Source organism: Lipophrys pholis (assembly GCF_963383615.2).
Source record: "Lipophrys pholis genome assembly, chromosome: 22".
In the NCBI taxonomy this organism is placed as follows: Eukaryota; Metazoa; Chordata; class Actinopteri; order Blenniiformes; family Blenniidae; genus Lipophrys; species Lipophrys pholis.
The window spans coordinates 20,992,685-21,016,046 of record NC_137644.1 but is presented as its reverse complement, the minus strand read 5'-3'; the positions used below and the strand labels follow the sequence as shown (position 1 = coordinate 21,016,046).

Sequence of the window (23,362 nt, the reverse complement as noted above, 5' to 3'; positions counted from 1 at the left end):
GATCCTGGTTACAGTCGGAGCCTCTATACAGTCGGAGCCTCTATACAGTCGGAGCCTCTATACAGTCGGAGCCTCTATACAGTCGGAGCCTGGTTACAGTTGGAGCCTCTATACAGTCGGAGCCTCTATACAGTCGGAGCCTGGTTACAGTCGGAGCCTCTATACAGTCTGAGCCTCTATACAGTTGGAGCCTGGTTACAGTTGGAGCCTGGTTACAGACGGAGCCTGGTTACAGTCGGAGCCTGGTTACAGACGGAGCCTGGTTACAGTCGGAGCCTGGTTACAGTCGGAGCCTCTATACAGTTGGAGCCTGGTTACAGTTGGAGCCTGGTTACAGACGGAGCCTGGTTACAGTCGGAGCCTCGATTGTTACAGTCGGAGCCTGGTTACAGTCGGAGCCTCTATACAGTCGGATCCTGGTTACAGTCGGAGCCTCTATACAGTCGGAGCCTCTATACAGTTGGAGCCTGGTTACAGTTGGAGCCTGGTTACAGACGGAGCCTGGTTACAGTCGGAGCCTGGTTACAGTCGGAGCCTGGTTACAGTCGGATCCTCTATACAGTTGGAGCCTGGTTACAGACGGAGCCTGGTTACAGACGGAGCCTGGTTACAGTTGGAGCCTGGTTACAGTCGGAGCCTCTATACAGTCGGAGCCTGGTTACAGTTGGAGCCTGGTTGCAGTCGGAGCCTGGTTACAGACGGAGCCTGGTTACAGTCGGAGCCTGGTTACAGTCGGAGCCTGGTTACAGACGGAGCCTGGTTACAGTCGGAGCCTCTATACAGTCGGAGCCTGGTTACAGTCGGAGCCTGGTTACAGACGGAGCCTGGTTACAGTCGGAGCCTCTATACAGTCGGAGCCTGGTTACAGTCGGAGCCTGGTTACAGTCGGAGCCTGGTTACAGACGGAGCCTGGTTACAGACGGAGCCTGGTTACAGTCAGAGCCTGGTTACAGACGGAGCCTGGTTACAGACGGAGGCTGGTTACAGACGGAGGCTGGTTACAGTCGGAGCCTGGTTACGATGCAGACCTGGTGGTGGTCTGTGCTCACGGGGTCTATAAATGGTTAATAAAGAACTCAAACACTGAGGGAATAAATGTGTATGAGCAGATCAAGTCTGGAGTTCAGAGCTCGTCATGAATAAGTGAAGCTCACTTCTTCTTCTTCTTCTTCTTCTTCTTCTTCTTCTTCTTCTTCTTCTTCTTCTTCTTCTTCTTCTTCTTCTTCTTCTTCTTCTTCTTCTTCTTCTTCTTCTTCTTCTTCTTCTTCTTCTTCTTCTTCTTCTTCTTCTTCTTCTTCTTCTTCTTCTTCTTCTTCTTCTTCTTCTTCTTCTTCTTCTTCTTCTTCTTCTTCTTCTTCTTCTTCTTCTTCTTCTTCTTCTTCTTCTTCTTCTTCTTCTTCTTCTTCTTCTTCTTCTTCTTCTTCTTCTTCTTCTTCTTCTTCTTCTTCTTCTTCTTCTTCTTCTTCTTCTTCTTCTTCTTCTTCTTCTTCTTCTTCTTCTTCTTCTTCTTCTTCTTCTTCTTCTTCTTCTTCTTCTTCCAGGACCAAAGACAGTGTAACATTTTGACGTATTCATGAAGAGTCATTATTTATAGAGCTGCTGCAGCTGCAGCTGCCGGTCGCTCTAGGAGACGACTCCAGGAAAACAGGTCAATATTGTCAGAACGGAGCTGCTTTTATTCACAATATATTCTGCAGGATGAATTATTAAGCTGTGTGTGTTTCCTTGCTTGAAATGCAGCGTGGCCAAAGTTCTGTAACACAGTTGACTTGTTCCTACGGAACTTCTTCAAATTCTGATGGAACAGGGACACAGAGACACAGAGACACTGAGACACTGAGTGAAAAGTGGTCCAAAACATCCAGAAGACGTCCTCAGAGGGGCCAGAATGAAGGTTTTTTAGACGTCTTTCTTCAATGAAAAGACATTTCAAAAGAAACACAGTGAATTTAGCATGAGCAACTTGATGCATTGTTTGGAATGTGGGAGGAAACCGGAGAACCCTGAGGTTCTCATGCACAAACACCTCCAGCTGGACTTGAACCCACAATTTTCTGTCTGTAAAGGGACAGCGCTGTCCAGTGTGCCAATGAGACAATGACAGTTGACAGTGCTGATGAAACATTTACTCATGTACATAGTTTCTTCACAAGACTGAAGGTTATCAAAGAGGTGACAATAAATGGTCCTAACCTAGACATTGTCCATCAAACGTCCCACGCTGTCTCCTCCTGCCTGTCATGTTCTACTTCCCTCAATCTTTTAATGACAGATCAAGAATTCTACAGGCAGGTAGACTGAAGCTTGTGTCCATCATCTTATCTTTATGTGTCCTTTGTCAACCAGTTCTGACTGTCAAAGAGACGTCCAGATTAGGGGCTGGACGGACGGACGGACGTGTCTTGGACGTCTATAGACGTTGCTTGCTCAGTGGGGAGACACCGAGAAACTGAGACAAGAGAGACAGTAAGAGAGAGTAACAGAGACAGTAACAGAGACATGAACAGAGACAGTAACAGAAACATGAACAGAGACAGTAACAGAGACATGAACAGAGACAGTAACAGAAACATGAACAGAAACATGAACAGACAGTAACAGACACTGACACAAGCAGTGGTTGAGATAAAGTGTCTCATGCTGACTGTAGTTTGCTCTCAGACAGTGGAACCTGGAACTTCAGTTCAGCGTGTTGAAGAAACAGAGACTTCCTGTGACTCCAGAAACGACAGACTGGTTCCTGTTTGATTTCCGACTGTGAAACTCCTTTCTGACTGACTTCTGTCATGTAGATTCACACCCTAACGTCTCACTCTCTGACTGGTTCACGTCTCACCTTCTGACTGATTTATGTCTCACCCTCTGATTGGTTCACGTCTTACCCTCTGATTGGTTCATGTCTCACCCTCTGATTGGTTTATGTCTCACTCTCTGATTGGTTCACGTCTCACTCTCTGACTGGTTCACGTATCACCTTCTGATTGGTTCGCGTCTCACCTTCTGATTGGTTCACGTCTCACTCTCTGACTGGTTCACGTCTCACTCTCTGACTGGTTCACGTCTCACTCTCTGACTGGTTCACGTCTCACCCTCTGATTGGTTTAAGTCTCACCTTCTGATTGGTTTATGTCTCACTCTCTGATTGGTTCATGTCTCACCCTCTGATTGGTTCACGTCTCACCCTCTGATTGATTTATGTCTCACTCTCTGATTGGTTCATGTCTCACCCTCTGACGGTTTGTCTCCGCAGCCGTCCAGGTCTTCCAAGAAAGTCCATAACTTCGGCAAGCGGTCCAACTCCATCAAGAGGAATCCCAACGCCCCGGTGGTGAAGAGCAACTGGCTCTACAAGCAGGTACAGCAGGAAGGTCAAGTCACTCTCAAGGTCACTCTCAAGGTCACTCTCAAGGTCATGAGACTGGACTGGTTCTAAACAGTTTGCCTGGTTGCTCTAGTAGGTTCAACATGAGGTGTTTTGATTTGTAGTTCCAATTCATCTGGAACTGTCTGTTGGATTTCATTGGCCAATAAGATTCCACATTCATGACCAGCTGATCCTCTGAGCCCTTGACCTCTGAGGTGAAGAGTCTGGGTCCAGATGGAGGTCCAGACGGAGGTCCCCAAGAGTCTGGGTCCAGATGGAGGTCCAGACCGAGGTCCAGAAGAGTCTGGGTCCAGATGGAGGTCCAGAGAAGTCTGAGTCCAGACGGAGGTCCAGACGGGGGTCCAGAAGAGTCTGGGTCCAGACGGAGGTCCAGACAGGGGTCCAGAAGAGTCTGGGTCCAGACGGAGGTCCAGACGGAGGTCCAGACGGGGGTCCAGAAGAGGCTGGGTCCAGACGGGGGTCCAGAAGAGTCTGGGTCCAGACGGAGGTCCAGAAGAGTCTGGGTCCAGACGGAGGTCCAGACGGGGGTCCAGAAGAGTCTGGGTCCAGACGGGGGTCCAGACGGAGGTCCAGACGGGGGTCCAGAAGAGTCTGGGTCCAGACGGAGGTCCAGACGGAGGTCCAGACGGGGGTCCAGACGGAGGTCCAGACGGGGGTCCAGAAGAGTCTGGGTCCAGACGGAGGTTCAGACGGAGGTCCAGACGGGGGTCCAGAAGGGGGTCCAGAAGGGTCCTTTAAACAGCGTCAAACCAACAAATCCTGACTGACAGGATGGATCAATAACTAGATACTGTGTGTGTGTGTGTGTGTGTGTGTGTGTGTGTGTGTGTGTGTGTGTGTGTGTGTGTGTGTGTGTGTGTGTGTGTGTGTGTGTGTGTTTATCGATCTGCGACTGAAGCTATGTGACCTTTGACCTCTGCAGGACAGCACAGGCATGAAGCTGTGGAAGAAGAGATGGTTTGTTCTGTCGGACATGTGCTTGTTCTACTACCGAGGTGAGGACACACACACACACACACACACACACACACACACACACGCACGCACGCACGCACGCACACACACACACACACACACACACTCACACAACCACACACTAGAGGGTTAGGGTTAGTCTAAACCTAGAGGGTTAGGGTTAGTCTAAACCTAGAGGGTTAGTGTTAGTCTAAACCTAGAGGGTTAGGGTTAGGGTTAGTCTAAACCTAGAGGGTTAGGGTTAGTCTAAACCTAGAGGGTTAGTGTTAGTCTAAACCTAGAGGGTTAGGGTTAGGGTTAGTCTAAACCTAGAGGGTTAGGGTTAGTCTAAACCTAGAGGGTTAGGGTTAGTCTAAACCTAGAGGGTTAGGGTTAGTCTAAACCTAGAGGGTTAGGGTTAGTCTAAACCTAGAGGGTTAGGGTTAGTCTCAACCTAGAGGGTTAGGGTTAGGGTTAGTCTAAACCTAGAGGGTTAGGGTTAGTCTAAACCTAGAGGGTTAGGGTTAGTCTAAACCTAGAGGGTTAGGGTTAGGGTTAGTCTAAACCTAGAGGGTTAGGGTTAGTCTCAACCTAGAGGGTTAGGGTTAGGGTTAGGGTTTATCTAACCCTAGAGTGACTCTAGTGTGGATGAATGAGTGAAGTGAACACGTGACTAACTGGCTCTCTGCTGCTCCCTGCTGGTCTGCAGATGAAAAGGAAGACACGGTCCTGGGAAGCATCCTGCTGCCCAGCTTCCACGTCTCCATGCTGTCAGTGGACGACCACATCAGCAGGAAGTACGCCTTCAAGGTAACACTCTCTGAACACTCTCTGAACACTCTGTGAACACTCTCTGAACACTCTCTGAACACTCTCTAAACACACAATGAACACACAATGAACACACAATGAACACACTCTGAACACACAATGAACACACTCCGAACACTCTCTAAACACACAATGAACACACAATGAACACACTCTGAACACACTCTAAACACACAATGAACACACAATGAACACACTCTGAACACACTCTAAACACACAATGAACAGACAATGAACACACTCTGAACACACAATGAACACACAATGAACACACAATGAACACACAATGAACACACTCTGAACACACAATGAACACACAATGAACACACTCTGAACACACAATGAACACACTCCGAACACTCTCTAAACACACAATGAACACACAATGAACACACTCTGAACACACAATGAACACTCTCTAAACACACAATGAACACACAATGAACACACAATGAACACACTCTGAACACACAATGAACACTCTCTAAACACAATATGAACACACAATGAACACACAATGAACACACAATGAACACACTCTGAACACACAATGAACACACTCCGAACACTCTCTAAACACACAATGAACACACAATGAACACACTCTGAACACACTCTAAACACACAATGAACACACAATGAACACACAATGAACACACTCTAAACACACAATGAACACACAATGAACACACTCTGAACACACAATGAACACACAATGAACACACTCTGAACACTCTTTGAACACACTCTGAACACACAATGAACACACAATGAACACACTCTGAACACACAATGAACACACTCCGAACACTCTCTAAACACACAATGAACACACAATGAACACACAATGAACACAATGAACACACTCCGAACACTCTCTAAACACACAATGAACACACTCTGAACACTCTTTGAACACACTCTGAACACACAATGAACACACAATGAACACACTCTGAACACACAATGAACACACTCTGAACACACTCTAAACACACAATGAACACACTCTGAACACACAATGAACACACTCTGAACACACTCTAAACACACAATGAACACACTCTGAACACTCTTTGAACACACTCTGAACACACTCTGAACACACAATGAACACACTCTGAACACTCTAAACACACAATGAACACACTCTGAACACACAATGAACACACTCTGAACACTCTCTGAACACACAATGAACACACTCTGAACACACTCTGAACACACAATGAACACACAATGAACACTCTCTGAACACACTGAACACACAATGAACACAATGAACACACAATGAACACTCTGAACACAATGAACACACAATGAACACACTGAATACACTCTGAACACACTCTGAATACACAATGAACACTGAACACTCTGGACACAATGAACACACTCTGAACACAATGAACACACAATGAACACTCTGAACACACTCTGGACACACTGAACACACTCCGAACACACTCTGGACACACTGAACACACTCTGAATACACAATGAACACTCTGAACACACTCTGAACACACTCTGAACACACAATGAACACACTCTGAACACTCTTTGAACACACTCTGAACACACAATGAACACACAATGAACACACTCTGAACACTCTCTGAACACACAATGAACACACTCTGAACACACTCTGAACACACAATGAACACTCTCTGAACACACAATGAACATAATGGACACACTGAACACACAATGAACACTCTGAACACAATGAACACACAATGAACACACTCTGAACACTCTCTGAACACTCTGAACACACAATGAACACACAATGAACATAATGGACACACTGAACACACAATGAACACACAATGAACACACAATGAACACTCTGAATACACTCTGAATACACAATGAACACTCTAGACACACTGAACACACTCTGAACACACTCTGAACACACTCTGAATACACACTGAACACAATGAACACACAATGAACACTCTGAACACACTGAACACACTCTGAACACACTCTGAATACACAATGAACACTCTGAACACACTGAACACACTCTGGACACACTGAACACACTCCGAACACACTCTGAACACACTCTGAACACACTGAACACACTCTGAATACACATTGAACACTCTGAACACACTCTGAACACACAATGAACACACAATGAACACACTCTGAACACTCTTTGAACACACTCTGAACACACAATGAACACACAATGAACACACTCTGAACACACTCTAAACACACAATGAACACACTCTGAACACACAATGAACACACTCTGAACACTCTCTGAACACACAATGAACACACTCTGAACACACTCTGAACACACAATGAACACACAATGAACACTCTCTGAACACTCTGAACACACAATGAACATAATGGACACACTGAACACACAATGAACACTCTGAACACAATGAACACACAATGAACACACTCTGAACACTCTCTGAACACTCTGAACACACAATGAACACACAATGAACATAATGGACACACTGAACACACAATGAACACACAATGAACACACAATGAACACTCTGAACACACTCTGAATACACAATGAACACTCTAGACACACTGAACACACTCTGAACACACTCTGAATACACACTGAACACAATGAACACACAATGAACACTCTGAACACACTGAACACACTCTGAACACACTCTGAACACACTGAATACACTCTGAACACACTCTGAATACACAATGAACACTGAACACACTCTGAACACTCTGGACACAATGAACACACTCTGAACACAATGAACACACAATGAACACTCTGAACACACTCTGAATACACAATGAACACTCTGAACACACTGAACACACTCTGGACACACTGAACACACTCCGAACACACTCTGAACACACTCTGAACACACTGAACACACTCTGAATACACAATGAACACTCTGAACACACTCTGAACACACAATGAACACACTCTGAACACACTCTGAACACACTCTGAACACACAATGAACACACTCTGTGGCAACACTCTCTGAACACTCTGAACACACAATGAACACACAATGAACATAATGGACACACTGAACACACAATGAACACTCTGAACACAATGAACACACAATGAACACTCTCTGAACACACTGAACACACAATGAACACTCTGAACACAATGAACACACAATGAACACACAATGAACACTCTGAACACAATGAACACACAATGAACACTCTGGACACACTGAACACACTCTGAACACACTGAATACACTCTGAATACACAATGAACACTGAACACTGAACACTCTGGACACAATGAACACACTCTGAACACAATGAACACACAATGAACACTCTGAACACACTCTGAATACACAATGAACACTCTGAACACACTGAACACACTCTGGACACACTGAACACACTCTGAACACACTCTGAACACACTCTGAACACACTGAACACACTCTGAATACACAATGAACACTCTGAACACACTCTGAACACACTCTGAACACACAATGAACACACTCTGAACACACTCTGAACACTCTCTGAACACACAATGAACACACTCTGAACACACTCTGAACACACAATGAACACACAATGAACACTCTCTGAACACTCTGAACACACAATGAACACACAATGAACACTCTGAACACAATGAACACACAATGAACACACAATGAACATAATGGACACACTGAACACACAATGAACACTCTGAACACAATGAACACACAATGAACACTCTGAACACAATGAACACACAATGAACACACAATGAACACTCTGAACACACTGAACACACTCTGAATACACAATGAACACACTGAACACAATGAACACACAATGAACACTCTGAACACACTCTGAATACACAATGAACACTCTGGACACACTGAACACACTCTGAACACACTCTGAACACACTGAATACACTCTGAACACACTCTGAATACACAATGAACACTGAACACACTCTGAACACTCTGGACACAATGAACACACTCTGAACACAATGAACACACAATGAACACTCTGAACACACTCTGAATACACAATGAACACTCTGAACACACTGAACACACTCTGGACACACTGAACACACTCCGAACACACTCTGAACACACTCTGAACACACTGAACACTCTCTGAATACACAATGAACACTCTGAACACACTCTGAACACACTCTGAACACACAATGAACACACTGAACACACTCTGAACACACCACATCATACTGCTGTTTTCTTCCCCAGGCCACCCACCCTAACATGCGGACCTACTACTTCTGCTCGGACACGGCCAAAGAGATGGAGTCCTGGATGAAGGTGATGACGGACGCCGCCCTCGTCCACACGGAGCCCGTCAGAAGGTGCGTTTGAAGACCGGCGGGACGGCGGGACGTTCTGACACTGCTCTAAAGTCCCGGGGTGACGGTCAGCTGCTCTCAGCTCTCTGCACGGCGCTTTCTGAACCGAGAACTCGGTCCAGTTCTAGAGCGCCAAATCTCCTTTCCCAGAAAAACCTAGTGAAGAGTTTCACCACAAAATCATCCAGAACTTTAACTTATCATCCAATTTTCCACATTTCACACCTTGAAATAGTTTCTTACTGGACATTGTTTATGGAAATTTCAATAATAATAATAATGACTGGGGGGTTGTACGTTCTATGTGTGTCTGTTTGAAAGCTGATTCTCAGACTGAGCAGAACAAACACTGGTGAGTTTGAAACGTCCAGGAAGGTCAAACTACTGAGACCAGTGAGTCTGGACTGAGTTCTATTAGACGTTCTTGAAAGGAATCAGAAAGTTCTCGGATGTTGACGGCGGAGAAAGACTGACGGACGTGTATGACAGACCGTCACTGAAACGCTTCTCCTCTGTTCTTTGTGATTGTTCTCTGGGTTCCTGTCGTCTGTCAGACTGGACAAGCTGAAAGTGGACCAGAGGCCTCAGGAGCTGAACAACCTGCTGAACCATCGAGTCCTCACCCGGCCCGAGATCCAGAACAACGAGCGCAACAGAGAACCTCAGCGCCAGCACTCGATGTCGCGGGCGGACGACAAGCGGCAGAAAGACGTGGAGCGACTGAACGGGAGGGAGCGAGAGTACTACACCTTACAGCGGGACGGAGACAGGTTCTCGCTGAAGAAAGACGGCGTCAGCTACACACTGCAGAAGGACGGCGAGCGCTACCTCCTCCACAAGGACGGAGAGAAGTTCCTCCTGAGGAAGGATGGGGAAAAGTACTGCCTGCAGAAGGACGGAGACGTTCTCGCCATCCAGAGGGATCTAGAGAAGTACGCCGGACCTAAGGAGGACGACAAGTACAAAGTGACGCCAACAGAAGAGAAATACGCTCCTTCAAAAGATGGACAGAAGTACCTCCTGACTAAGGACGGGGAGAAATACGCACTGCAGAGAGTCGGAGACAGACACACTCTCCAGAAAGACGTCCAGAAGTACGTTCCCCACAAAGAGGTGAGGAGGCAGCTCTCGCTGAAGGAGACAGAGCGGTACAGTGCCATGAGGGACACCGACAAGTACGGTACCATTCACATCGTGGACAAGTATGGAACCGTGAAGGAGGTGAAGAAGTACAGCACGCTGCGCGAGGGAAACAAGTACGCTACCATGAGAGACGCGGAGAAGTACGCCACGCTCCGGGACGGGATCAAATATGGCTTCCAGAGAGACGCCAGCGCAGAACGGTCTCTAACGAAGATCAACAGCATCAAGCTGCAGCCGGCACAGGCCGCCGCCATCGCGGCCGCAGTGTCAGCCTCGCGCCAGGGCCAGGCCCAGGCCCAGGCCCAGGCCCAGGCTCACCTCAACGCCCCCAAACCCGCCCAGGTCAACGGCTCGGAGGCGGGCTCAGAGCCGGGGCCAGGGCCTGGGTCAGAGCTGGGGTCAGGGCCGGGGTCGGGGCCGGGGTCAGGGCTAGGGTCAGGACCGGGGTCAGGGCTAGGGTCAGGACCGGGGTCAGGACCGGGGTCAGGTGAGCAGCACAGCGACGGCAGCACAGTCCAGGTGCTGGACCACAGTCTGGTCGGGGTCTTGATCAAGTCTCCAGGTCCGGAGGTGGAGCGCGGCGGTCTGTCCAGGACCAACTCCATGCAGCAGCTGGAACACTGGGTCCGCACCCAGAGGACCAGGGGTCCGGATGACGACGCCCGCAGGTGAGACTCACTCTGCATTCACTCACTTATCTGAACCCCCAACGGGACAAACAGCTCATATCCTCACTCCTACACACAGGGTTGTCTTGTCTTGTCTTGTCTTGTCTTGTCTTGTGGAGGATAGTGATCAGGATAGTGGTGTGGAGGAGTGAGATGTGGAGCTGACCCAGAGTTCCTCTCACACCCTGAACGTCTCTCCGGTCTCCAGCAGCGTGACGTCCTACCAGACGTTACCGAGGAACATGCCGAGCCACCGCGCCCCGGCGGTTCCCCGGTATCCCGACGGCTACCGGACGCTGCCCCGCAACAGCGTGGCACGGCCCGACAGCATCTGCAGCGTGGCGGGCTCCGTGTACGACCGGGCGCTACGCCCGGCCTCCACCTCCACCGTCACCTCGGCCGAGAAGAGGCGCTCCATGAGGGACGACACCATGTGGCAGCTGTACGAGTGGCAGCAGAGACAGGCCTTCTCCAGACACAGCCTGGCTCAACCTGCAGGTACAGTCATGATGTATCTATGGATGGACGGACGGAAGATTGATGGACTGATGTGTAACTAAACAAACCTGTAGAAGACCCCCCCCCCCCCCCCCCCCCACACACACACACACACACACACACACACAGTTCACTGGCTGTGTTGTGTCTCCAGCAGTGGGGCATTATGGGACGCTGCCCAGCACCAAGACCATGGGAAACATCTCGGAGCACGCCGTGGCGCCCTCCATCCCCACCTCGCCTTCGCACGGCGCCCTGGCCCTCTACAGCACCTTCTCGCCCCCCCGCCAGCAGCAGCAGGTCACCCAGCACAATGCCAGCAGCCCCCACTCCGAGCTGTCCTCGCCCGTCTTCAGGGGCGACACCACGCTGGACCGCCGGCACCGGGCCCAGCTCGCCAAGGTACAGACGGAACGCCAGTCCAGAGACCACCAGTTCCGTTAGAGCAGGTTGATGAACCTGGTCGGTCTGTGGATGTGTCCGGTCTCGTGCTGTCAGTAGATTAAACAAATTAACTGATTAATTGTGATTAATCGCATCGCTTTTCTACTGAAGACTGAAGCTTGTAATGGATTTTTATTCAGGGAATTAATGTCCACTCAACACACAGAGTCTATATTTAAATTCAAGGACTATGTTTATAAGGTCCTTTTAGCTTTTGGTGAAACTGTTTCTCTCTAAGATCAGCAAAATAATTTAAACATTAATTAATTAATTAATGAATAAACATCTAACATAAGTCTGGTTTTGTTAGAGTGCAGCTCCTCCACTTTGACAATTAAATATTTATAGAAACAGAGTTGTAAACTTATTACATGAACAAAGTGGCAATAATATACTGTAATACACACACACACACACACACACACACACACACACACACACACACACACAGACACACACACACACAGACACACACACAGACACACACACAGACACAGACACACACAGACACACACACAGACACACACACAGACACACACACACACACACACACACACAGACACACACACACACACAGACAGACACACACACACACACACAGACACAGACACACACAGACACACACACAGACACACACACACACACACACACACAGACACACACACAGACACACACACACACACAGACACACACACAGACACACACACAGACAGACACACAGACACACACACACACACAGACACACACACAGAGACACACACACACAGACACACACACACAGACACACACACACACACACACACACACACACACACACACACACACACACACACACACAGTATACAGGAGAGACAGAGAAAGAGGAGAAATTAATATTTTAGCAGTATTTCCTCCAGCTTTAGCAGTTTGGTGGCTCCTGGTCAGCCAACATGGCAACCTGCTGTTTAGCTGCAGAACTACTTCTTTCAATGGTCATTAAATCCGGCTTTTCAAAGTAAAGCTAATGACTTTCACTTTTTAAATCGGCCGTCAGGTAACTTTTTAAAGTGAGAATATCTGCCTTAATATTATTCCTCTGGGTGTTGTGTTGCTCTATTTTCGAGCTGCTGCTCATGAGGCGGCTCTGGGAAGGGAGGAAAACAAACTGAACCAAACTGCAGTGGTTTGTACTCTCGCCTCACAACGAGAAGGTCGTGGGTTCAAATTTGTAGGATGGTTGGTTGATAGTAACTGATGGTTGATTGTGTGCATGAGTATTTTAATGCGATCTTAGTGACGACGGCCTGCTGGCGCTCTCTGCTGCCCCCCGGGGGCCACAGTGAGAACTACTCTAATGTTCCAACACACTGACTTACCTAGACTCTCCTTCCTCCCACAGTACGGCTTCCCACCTGACCGACGGTCCGTAGCGGCGGGAGTGGCTCCTCAACCAATCACAGCTCAGTCGCTGCAGGGCAAGACGGTGAGAATGATCCCGTCGCCCAATGGATTCTTAACGTTTGTCTTCTTCCTCTTGCTCAGATTGTTTTCCAGCCCTCAATCTGATGACACGCACCGAGAGCTTGTCAGTTCACATTCTGCAGGCTGCTGACTCAGCAGAAAACATTCTGGAGCCTCAAACTTTATACATTTTGTCCTGTTCTGTGCTCAGCCTTGATATTTCACATCATTTTCTTTCCAGAAGAAACAGAAACTAAAGCAGTGAAGTTAGAGAACAGAGTTGTTCTCCTGCAGCGACTGTTCAAACATCTTCTCTTGAACATGATGAACTTTCTGCTTGTTTCACACCAACATGCTGAAATGTCTTCAACCCTCCAGGGAACAACGTTCCTCTGGAGCCTGTGGCTCCTTGTGACAGTCAGGGGGCTGCTGTTGTTTTCAACAATGGTTCTGTAGGATGAACGATGGTTGTCGGCTGAGCGATGGATGAACGATGGCTGTAGGATGAGCGATGGATGAACGATGGCTGTAGGATGAGCGATGGATGAACGATGGCTGTAGGATGAGCGATGGATGAACGATGGCTGTAGGTTGAGCGATGGATGATCGATGGCTGTAGGTTGAGCGATGGATGAACGATGGTTGTAGGTTGAGCGATGGATGAACGATGGCTGTAGGATGAGCGATGGATGAACGATGGTTGTCGGCTGAGCGATGGATGAACGATGGCTGTAGGTTGAGCGATGGATGAACGATGGTTGTCGGCTGAGCGATGGATGAACGATGGCTGTAGGATGAGCGATGGATGAACGATGGTTGTAGGATGAGCGATGGATGAACGATGGCTGTAGGTTGAGCGATGGATGAACGATGGTTGTCGGCTGAGCGATGGATGAACGATGGCTGTAGGATGAGCGATGGATGAACGATGGCTGTAGGTTGAGCGATGGATGAACGATGGCTGTAGGTTGAGCGATGGATGAACGATGGCTGTAGGATGAGCGATGGATGAACGATGGCTGTAGGTTGAGCGATGGATGAACGATGGTTGTCGGCTGAGCGATGGATGAACGATGGCTGTAGGTTGAGCGATGGATGAACGATGGCTGTAGGTTGACGGTTGTCTCTGCCTGTCCCCGGCAGCCCGAGGAGTTGACGCTGCTGCTCATCAAGTTGCGCCGGCAGCAGGCGGAGCTGAACAGCCTGCGGGAGCATACAGTCGCTCAGCTGATGGCGCTCGGGTCGGAGGCGCCCAACGCCAAGGTCAGCACCACTGTGTGTGTGTGTGTGTGTGTGTGTGTGTGTGTGTGTGTGTGTGTGTGTGTGTGTGTGTGTGTGTGTGTGTGTGTGTGTGTGTGTGTGTGTGTGTGTGTGTGTGTGTGTGTGTGTGTGTGTGTGTGTGTGTTGTTTGGTCAGAACTCACTCCCGGGTGATGGTGAGCTCACACTGAACAGGAAGTGACATTGAGGTTTTCTTCTTCATGGATATTAAAGCAACAATCAGTCCTGACTTCATCAGTATCACTGCAGCCAGTCCTGACAAGACTACATGTTCAGGATGTCTACTGAGACTTAACAAAGTCATACTTTCAAAGTAAAACTATCTAACAAAAAAAGGTAATTTAGTGATATTTGTTAAAGAGAAAATAGAATCACAATTCACCTCCTGGTCTGAAAGTGAGTAATTGTTCTTCTCAGTGGAAGAGGTCTGCTTGACGTTCATTTCAATATTTCATTTAAAGTGTGTAAAGGTTTTGTTCCACGAATTTTAAAAAATAAATGTTGCATTGCCAAATATACATTTTATTTTCATATTTTAAAAATTGTATAAATGAGAGAAGCTGTAATAAAGTAAACATGATCAATGTTATTCCGTTTTGAAGTTAAACATTGGAGTTGGGAGGTTTCTGATTCAACACTGATCCAGATTTCAGTTTCCATGGCAACGCTTGAAATGATCGTGACAAATGATCTTCAGCCTCCTTCTTCCGTCTGCTTCACCTCCTGACCAAACCACCTCCCCTCCTTCCTCCCCTCCTTCCTCCTCTCCCTTCCTCCTCTCCTTCCTCCTCTCCCTTCCTCCTCTCCCTTCTTCCTCTTCCTCCCCTCCATCCTCCTCTCCCTTCCTCCTCTCCCTTCCTCCTCTCCCTTCCTCCTCTTCCTCCTCTCCCTTCTTCCTCTTCCTCCCCTCCATCCTCCTCTCCCTTCCTCCTCTTCCTCCTCTCCCTTCTTCATCTTCCTCCTCTCCCTTCCTCCTCTCCCTTCCTCCTCTCCCTTCCTCCTCTTCCTTCTTCCTCTTCCTCCTTTCTCTTCTTTCTCTTCTTCCTTCTGCAGACTGATGTCCTTTCACATCATCTTCAGAGGAATCTAGTTTACCTGGACAGCCAGGTGAGAACTGTCAGCCTGTTTTCTGGATGGATGGATGGATGGATGGAGGATGGATGGATGGATGGATGGAGGATGGATGATGATGGATGGATGGATGATGATGGATGATGATGATGGATGATGATGGATGGATGGATGGAGGATGGATGGATGATGATGGATGATGATGGATGGATGGATGATGATGGATGGAGGATGGATGGATGATGATGGATGATGATGGATGGATGATGATGGATGATGATGGATGATGATGGATGGATGGATGATGGATGATGATGGATGGATGGATGGATGATGGATGATGATGGATGGATGATGATGGATGGAGGATGGATGGATGGATGATGATGGATGGATGATGATGGATGGAGGATGGATGGATGGATGGATGATGAATGATGGATGATGATGGATGGATGGATGATGATGGATGATGATGGATGGATGGATGGATGATGATGATGGATGATGATGGATGGATGATGATTGATGGATGATGATGATGGATGATGATGGATGGATGGATGGATGGATGATGAATGATGGATGGATGATGATGGATGGATGGATGGATGATGATGGATGATAAATGATGGATGGATGATGATGGATGATGGATGATGATGGATGGAGGATGGATGGATGATGATGGATGATGGATGATGGATGGATGATGATGGATGGATGGATGATGGATGGATGGATGATGATTGATGGATGATGATGATGGATGATGGATGGATGATGATGGATGGATGGATGGATGATGGATGGATGGATGATGATTGATGGATGATGATGATGGATGGATGGATGATGATGGATGGATGGATGGATGATGATGGATGATGAATGATGGATGGATGATGATGGATGGATGGATGGAGGATGGATGATGATGGATGATGATGGATGATGATGGATGAATGATGGATGGATGATGGATGATGATGGATGGATGATGGATGGATGATGATGGATGGATGGATGGAGGATGGATGATGATGGATGATGATGGATGATGATGGATGATGGATGAATGATGGATGGATGATGGATGATGATGGATGGATGATGGATGAATGATGGATGGAGGATGATGGATGATGATGATGATGGATGATGGATGATGATGGATGGAGGATGGATGATGATGGATGATGGATGAATGATGGATGGATGATGGATGATGGATGAATGATGGATGGAGGATGATGGATGATGATGATGATGGATGATGGATGATGGATGGATGGATGGATGGTCTGTGTACATTTTCTGTCTGTTCTACTTTTATTTCTTCTTCTTTCTTCTTCCGTTTCCAGTTTCCAGTGAATCTTTAAACCAGAAACTTGAACCTGGTCTCAGGTCCAGTTTGGATCTTTCTCTGAATGTGGAAATGTTTTGGTTGGAGTTACTCTGATCACTGATCATCTGATCAATAGTTGTATTGATCATATCTGGTGGGGAGTCGACAGGGAACCCTGAACCAGAGCTACATGTTGCTTCACTTTGTTTGGAGAGTCCTGGTCTGAGGAGAGTCCTGGTCTGAGGAGAGTCCTGGTCTGAGGGGAGTCCTGGTCTGAGGAGAGTCCTGGTCTGAGGGGAGTCCTGGTCTGAGGAGAGTCCTGGTCTGAGGAGAGTCCTGGTCTGAGGGGAGTCCTGGTCTGAGGAGAGTCCTGGTCTGAGGAGAGTCCTGGTCTGAGGGGAGTCCTAGTCTGAGGAGAGTCCTGGTCTGAGGAGAGTCCTGGTCTGAGGGGAGTCCTGGTCTGAGGAGAGTCCTGGTCTGAGGAGAGTCCTGGCCTGAGGGGAGTCCTAGTCTGAGGAGAGTCCTGGTCTGAGGGGAGTCCTGGTCTGAGGAGAGTCCTGGTCTGAGGGGAGTCCTGGTCTGAAGAGTACATCCAGCCTGAGTATTGTCCTTCTAGAACAGAGGTCTCAAACTCAGATCCTGGAGGTGCAGCCCTGCTTGTTCTCCATGTCTCCCTTCTTTAACCCCTGAATGTCCAGAAGGTTCTTCACCACATTCAGCACTCAGCCAGAGAACCAGCCAGAGAACCAGCCAGAGAACCAGCCAGAGAACCAGCCTGTTGAGTCAGGGAGACATGGAGAACAAGAAGGGCTGCACCTCCAGGAGTTTGACACCCCTGATCTAACCCTAACCCTTCTAGACGATCGGGTAGTGAGCTGGTATTGCTGGTATTGTCCTAGACGATCGGGTAGTGAGCTGGTATTGTCCTAGACGATCAGGTAGTGAGCTGGTATTGCTGGTATTGTCCTAGACGATCAGGTAGTGAGCTGGTATTGCTGGTATTGTCCTAGACGATCGGGTAGTGAGCTGGTATTGCTGGTATTGTCCTAGACGATCGGGTAGTGAGCTGGTATTGCTGGTATTGTCCTAGACGATTGGGTAGTCAGCTGGTATTGTCCTAGACGATCGGGTAGTGAGCTGGTATTGTCCTAGACGATCGGGTAGTGAGCTGGTATTGCTGGTATTGTCCTAGACGATCGGGTAGTGAGCTGGTATTGTCCTAGACGATCGGGTAGTGAGCTGGTATTGCTGGTATTGTCCTAGACGATTGGGTAGTCAGCTGGTATTGTCCTAGACGATCGGGTAGTGAGCTGGTATTGTCCTAGACGATCGGGTAGTGAGCTGGTATTGCTGGTATTGTCCTAGACGATCGGGTAGTGAGCTGGTATTGTCCTAGACGATCAGGTAGTGAGCTGGTATTGCTGGTATTGTCCTAGACGATCAGGTAGTGAGCTGGTATTGCTGGTATTGTCCTAGACGATTGGGTAGTGAGCTGGTATTGCTGGTATTGTCCTAGACGATCAGGTAGTGAGCTGGTATTGTCCTAGACGATCGGGTAGTGAGCTGGTATTGTCCTAGACGATCGGGTAGTGAGCTGGTATTGCTGGTATTGTCCTAGACGATCGGGTAGTGAGCTGGTATTGCTGGTATTGTCCTAGACGATCGGGTAGTGAGCTGGTATTGCTGGTATTGTCCTAGACGATCGGGTAGTGAGCTGGTATTGCTGGTATTGTCGTGACTTCATGGTAAACGGTCGACGTTTTCAGTTCTTAAAGTGTCGGATGATGAAACTAACGGCTGATTCTCTTCCTCTCCGCCGCTCGGCCAGAAGAAGGACAACGAGCCTCTAATCTTCATGATTCACACTATGATCGAGAACTCTGCGCCGAGGCCGCAACTGTACCACCAAGTAAGGTTCTTGAAGGTTCTGTACATCCACCTGCTCCCCTCCACCACCACCTGCTGTCTCCATTGTGATGCTGTCGTCGGTACTCAGAACCATCTCAGACTGTTTGAAGTGGTTCCTTGTTGTCAGACGTCTCATTGTTCATGCTGTCCATTTATCCAAAGTTCCAGTGTCGGTGGACTGAAGCGTTTTATTGCAGATGGTTTAAAGTTCCGTTACCCGCTGTTCTGATCGTGGTAAATACTTCTTCTGCTCCTGCTCCAGTAAACCAACATGGCCGACCCGTAGTGGTTTGACTGGCGGTGGTTTTCCTGTTTGATCCTCCATATCGGTTGTTTGATAGTTGAGACTCTCCCTGATAGGATCTGATTCCTCATCGGTCACTAGAACGTTGCTTCTATTCATTTTCTTCACCTTTATAGTGTTTTGTTCTCTGCACACGTCTGTGTGGTTTCATTACAAAAACAAGCCACAGCGCCCTCCTGTGGCCCGGCAGACTAACTACATGGTAGCTAGCTACTAGCTACCATGTACTAGCTACATGGTCCTTTAGCATAGGAACCACTGATGCCTCCTTTAGAACCTCCTTTAGCCTAGGAACCACTGATGTTTCCTTTAGAACCTCCTTTAGTCTAGGAACCACTGATGCTTCCTTTAGAACCTCCTTTAGCCTAGGAACCACTGATGCTTCCTTTAGAACCTCCTTTAGCTTAGGAACCACTGATGCTTCCTTTTAAAGGAACCCGCTCATCGGAGCGTTCAGGGAAAAAAAAGGAGTAGATCATGTAAGTTACCAAAGCAATAATCTGCCTAGAACCACTTGAAATCATCTAGAACCCAGATCCCAACTAGGAATGTTCTGGATGTTGTAGAACCGACACAGTAAAGTCCAGGTTTAGTGCAGCCTGTTCTCACTCTGATTGGTTCTTTATTCACCTGCCAGCCGGTTCCCTTTAGTTCCTCTGTTCCTGTCATTTACATTCCAACCTGAGATATTTGACATTAGATCAGAGGTTAGAACCTCAGGAGAACGTGAGAGGAACCACCTTTATACTACTTTGATCACATTTCTACTTGTTTTACCACGACAGACGTCACTGACCTTCACCACCGTCTGATTATTACTACGCCACCTAGTGGAAGTGTGGGCTGATTGTCACAACGTGATCTCCTTTACTAACTCCTTTAGGAAGCCTCCTAACTCCTTTAGGAAGCCTCCTAACTCCTTTAGGAAGCCTCCTAACACCTTTCCTTAACTCCTTTAGGAAGCCTCCTAACTCCTTTAGGAAGCCTCCTAACACCTTTCCTTAACTCCTTTAGGAAGCCTCCTAACTCCTTTCCTTAACTCCTTTAGGAAGCCTCCTAACTCCTTTAGGAAGCCTCCTAACTCCTTTCCTTAACTCCTTTAGGAAGCCTCCTAACTCCTTTCCTTAACCCTGTGACGTCATCCAGGAGTTAAGGTAAAGTCTATAGATAAGGAGAGAGGAGGGACTTTTCGGACGTACCCCCTATTTAACGGTCAAGGTGCTGTCATGGAAACGTTGTCATGGAAACGTTGTCATGGAAACGTTGTCATGGAAACGTTGTCATGGAAACGAGGCCAAGGAGACGCTCTGGAATCACAGCTGGTTTCTCCTCCTTGAACCGTCACACTTCGTCAACATGGGAAACTTTTTTTGACAATATTTTGGAATGAAAATTAAATTAAAGATTTAACAGCGACGGAAATATTGAACATTTACACTAACACACACACACACACACACACACACACACACACACACACACACACACACACACACACACACACACACACACACACACACACAAATAGAACCTGGTCTTAATTTAATGCCAGAGGTTTTGTCACTCAGAAAAATCCACGATGTGAACATGTGTGTGTTCTTCCCAACACACAGAATGTTTCCTGGCTTCATGTTCAATCATCCGCAGGCTCAGAGGAGCGTCTGTGTTGCCTGGAAGACAAAACCCAGGGCAGGCTGGCAGACAGGCTGCTGTTGGGTTTCATCCTGGTGACAGAGTCTTCCTCACTTCATGTGTTCTTCCTGCTCACCTCTGGGCTGCTGGTCGGCAGCTTCAGGCAGAGGAAGTGGGATTAATGTGTGTACAGGGTGTTCATCCCTTCATCCCTTCATCCCTTCATCCCTTCATCCCTTCATCCCTTCATCCCTCACTCACTCTTTCTCTCATGCTGGAATAACCAGCTGAAGTGTTTCCTCCTCCAGCACTGTGTGTGACCAGCGCCCCCCGCTGGCCACGTGTGACTGTGCCTCCTCTCCTCAGGTCACGACAGACGACTACACAGACGGAGCGCTGGTCCAGCGCACGGAGGAGGTGGACATCGATGTAAGAGCAGCTCCACTGTTGGAGGACACCACAGGAATCAGAGGCTGTATTCAAACCTGTGTGTGTGTGTGTGTGTGTGTGTGTGTGTGTGTGTGTGTGTGTGTGTGTGTGTGTGTGTGTGTGTGTGTGTGTGTGTGTGTGTGTGTGTGTGTGTGTGTGTGTGTGTGTCAGACCAAGCTCAGCAGGCTGTGTGAGCAGGACAAGTCGGTCAGGATGCAGGAGGAGAAGCTGCAGCAGCTTCACAGAGAGAAGGTAGTGTGTGTGTGTGTGTGTGTGTGTGTGTGTGTGTGTGTGTGTGTGTGTGTGTGTGTGTGTGTGTGTGTGTGTGTGTGTGTGTGTGTGTGTGTGTGTGTGTGTGTGTGTGTGTGATGACATGCGGGGTGTGTTGCAGCACACCCTGGAGGCGGCGCTGCTGTCAGCCAGTCAGGAGCTCAGTGAGCAGAGCGACTCCAGCAGAGCAGCGGCTCAGAGTCTGATGCAGCAGAGGGACGTTCTGCAGAGCGGCTTGTTGAGCACCTGCAGGGAGCTGAGCAGGGTCACTGCTGTGAGCACACTCACCCTCTCACCCTCTCACCCTCTCACCCTCTCACCTTCTCACCATCCTTCTCACCCTCTCTCTCTCTTTCTCACTCTCTCACCTTCTCACCCTCACATCCTCACCCCTCTCTCACCTTCTCACCCTTTCACCCCCTCTCTCACCTTCTCACATCCTCACCCCCTCTCTCATCTTCTCCCCCTTTCACTCTCCCTCTCACACTCTCTCACCCTCACCTTCTCACCCTCTCTCTCACCCTCTCTCACTCTTTCACCTTCTCACCCTTTCACTCTCCCTCTCACCCTCTCACCTTCTCTCTCACCCTCTCTCACTCTCATCTTCTCACCTTCTATCTCACCCTCTCACCCTCTGCTTCAGGAGTTGGAGCGTTCCTGGAGTGATTATGACCGACTGGAAGCAGACGTCAGTCTGGCCAAGTCCAACCTGCTGGAACAGCTGGAGGCTCTGGGCAGCCCGCAGGTAACACACACACACACACACACACACACACACACACAGCCTCACAGTGTGTGTGTGTGTGTGCAGACGGAGCCTCCCAGCCAGCGTCACATCCAGATCCAGAAGGAGCTGTGGAGGATCCAGGACGTGATGGAGGCTCTGAGCAAGAACAAACCTGAGAGGAGCGTCGAGAGCAGTGAGTGGATGAATCTCACACACACACACACACACACACACACACACACACACACACACACCTGACTGTCCAGGTGTGTCCTGAACCTCCTTCTCTCACCTGCAGGCCTCCTGGGCTTTAAACCACTGTCCAGCCAGCAGAAGAACCAGGTGAGGCACACTACACACTCCTGACTACACACTACACACTCCTGACTACACACTACACACTCCTGACTACACACTACACACTCCTGACTACACACTACACACTACACACTCCTGACTACACACTACACACTCCTGACTACACACTACACACTCCTGACTACACACTCCTGACTACACACTACACACTCCTGACTACACACTACACACTCCTGACTACACACTCCTGACTACACACTACACACTCCTGACTACACACTACACACTCCTGACTACACACTACACACTCCTGACTACACACTCCTGACTACACACTACACAC

The 23,362-nt window shown here is 48.3% G+C and overlaps 1 protein-coding gene across 6 annotated transcripts in view; it reads left to right on the top strand.

Moving 5' to 3' along the window:
- LOC308127153 (pleckstrin homology domain-containing family A member 5-like) overlaps positions 1–23,362 on the top strand; it is a 59,853-nt gene that overhangs the window by 27,641 nt on the left and 8,850 nt on the right. For 2 of the 6 annotated variants that reach the window (XM_080491995.1, XM_080491990.1), the window contains exons 6-21: positions 3,251–3,355; positions 4,308–4,380; positions 5,049–5,149; positions 9,427–9,542; positions 10,094–11,350; positions 11,559–11,848; positions 12,003–12,250; positions 13,671–13,754; positions 14,876–14,995; positions 16,066–16,119; positions 21,642–21,704; positions 21,876–21,956; positions 22,096–22,248; positions 22,618–22,719; positions 22,786–22,894; positions 23,000–23,043. In XM_080491995.1, the coding sequence (XP_080348121.1) occupies positions 3,251–3,355; positions 4,308–4,380; positions 5,049–5,149; positions 9,427–9,542; positions 10,094–11,350; positions 11,559–11,848; positions 12,003–12,250; positions 13,671–13,754; positions 14,876–14,995; positions 16,066–16,119; positions 21,642–21,704; positions 21,876–21,956; positions 22,096–22,248; positions 22,618–22,719; positions 22,786–22,894; positions 23,000–23,043 (3,000 nt within the window). The remainder of the gene's footprint in view (positions 1–3,250; positions 3,356–4,307; positions 4,381–5,048; positions 5,150–9,426; positions 9,543–10,093; positions 11,351–11,558; positions 11,849–12,002; positions 12,251–13,670; positions 13,755–14,875; positions 14,996–16,065; positions 16,120–21,641; positions 21,705–21,875; positions 21,957–22,095; positions 22,249–22,617; positions 22,720–22,785; positions 22,895–22,999; positions 23,044–23,362) is intronic. The other 4 variants (XM_080491993.1, XM_080491991.1, XM_080491992.1 and 1 more) reach the window with 4 other exon arrangements.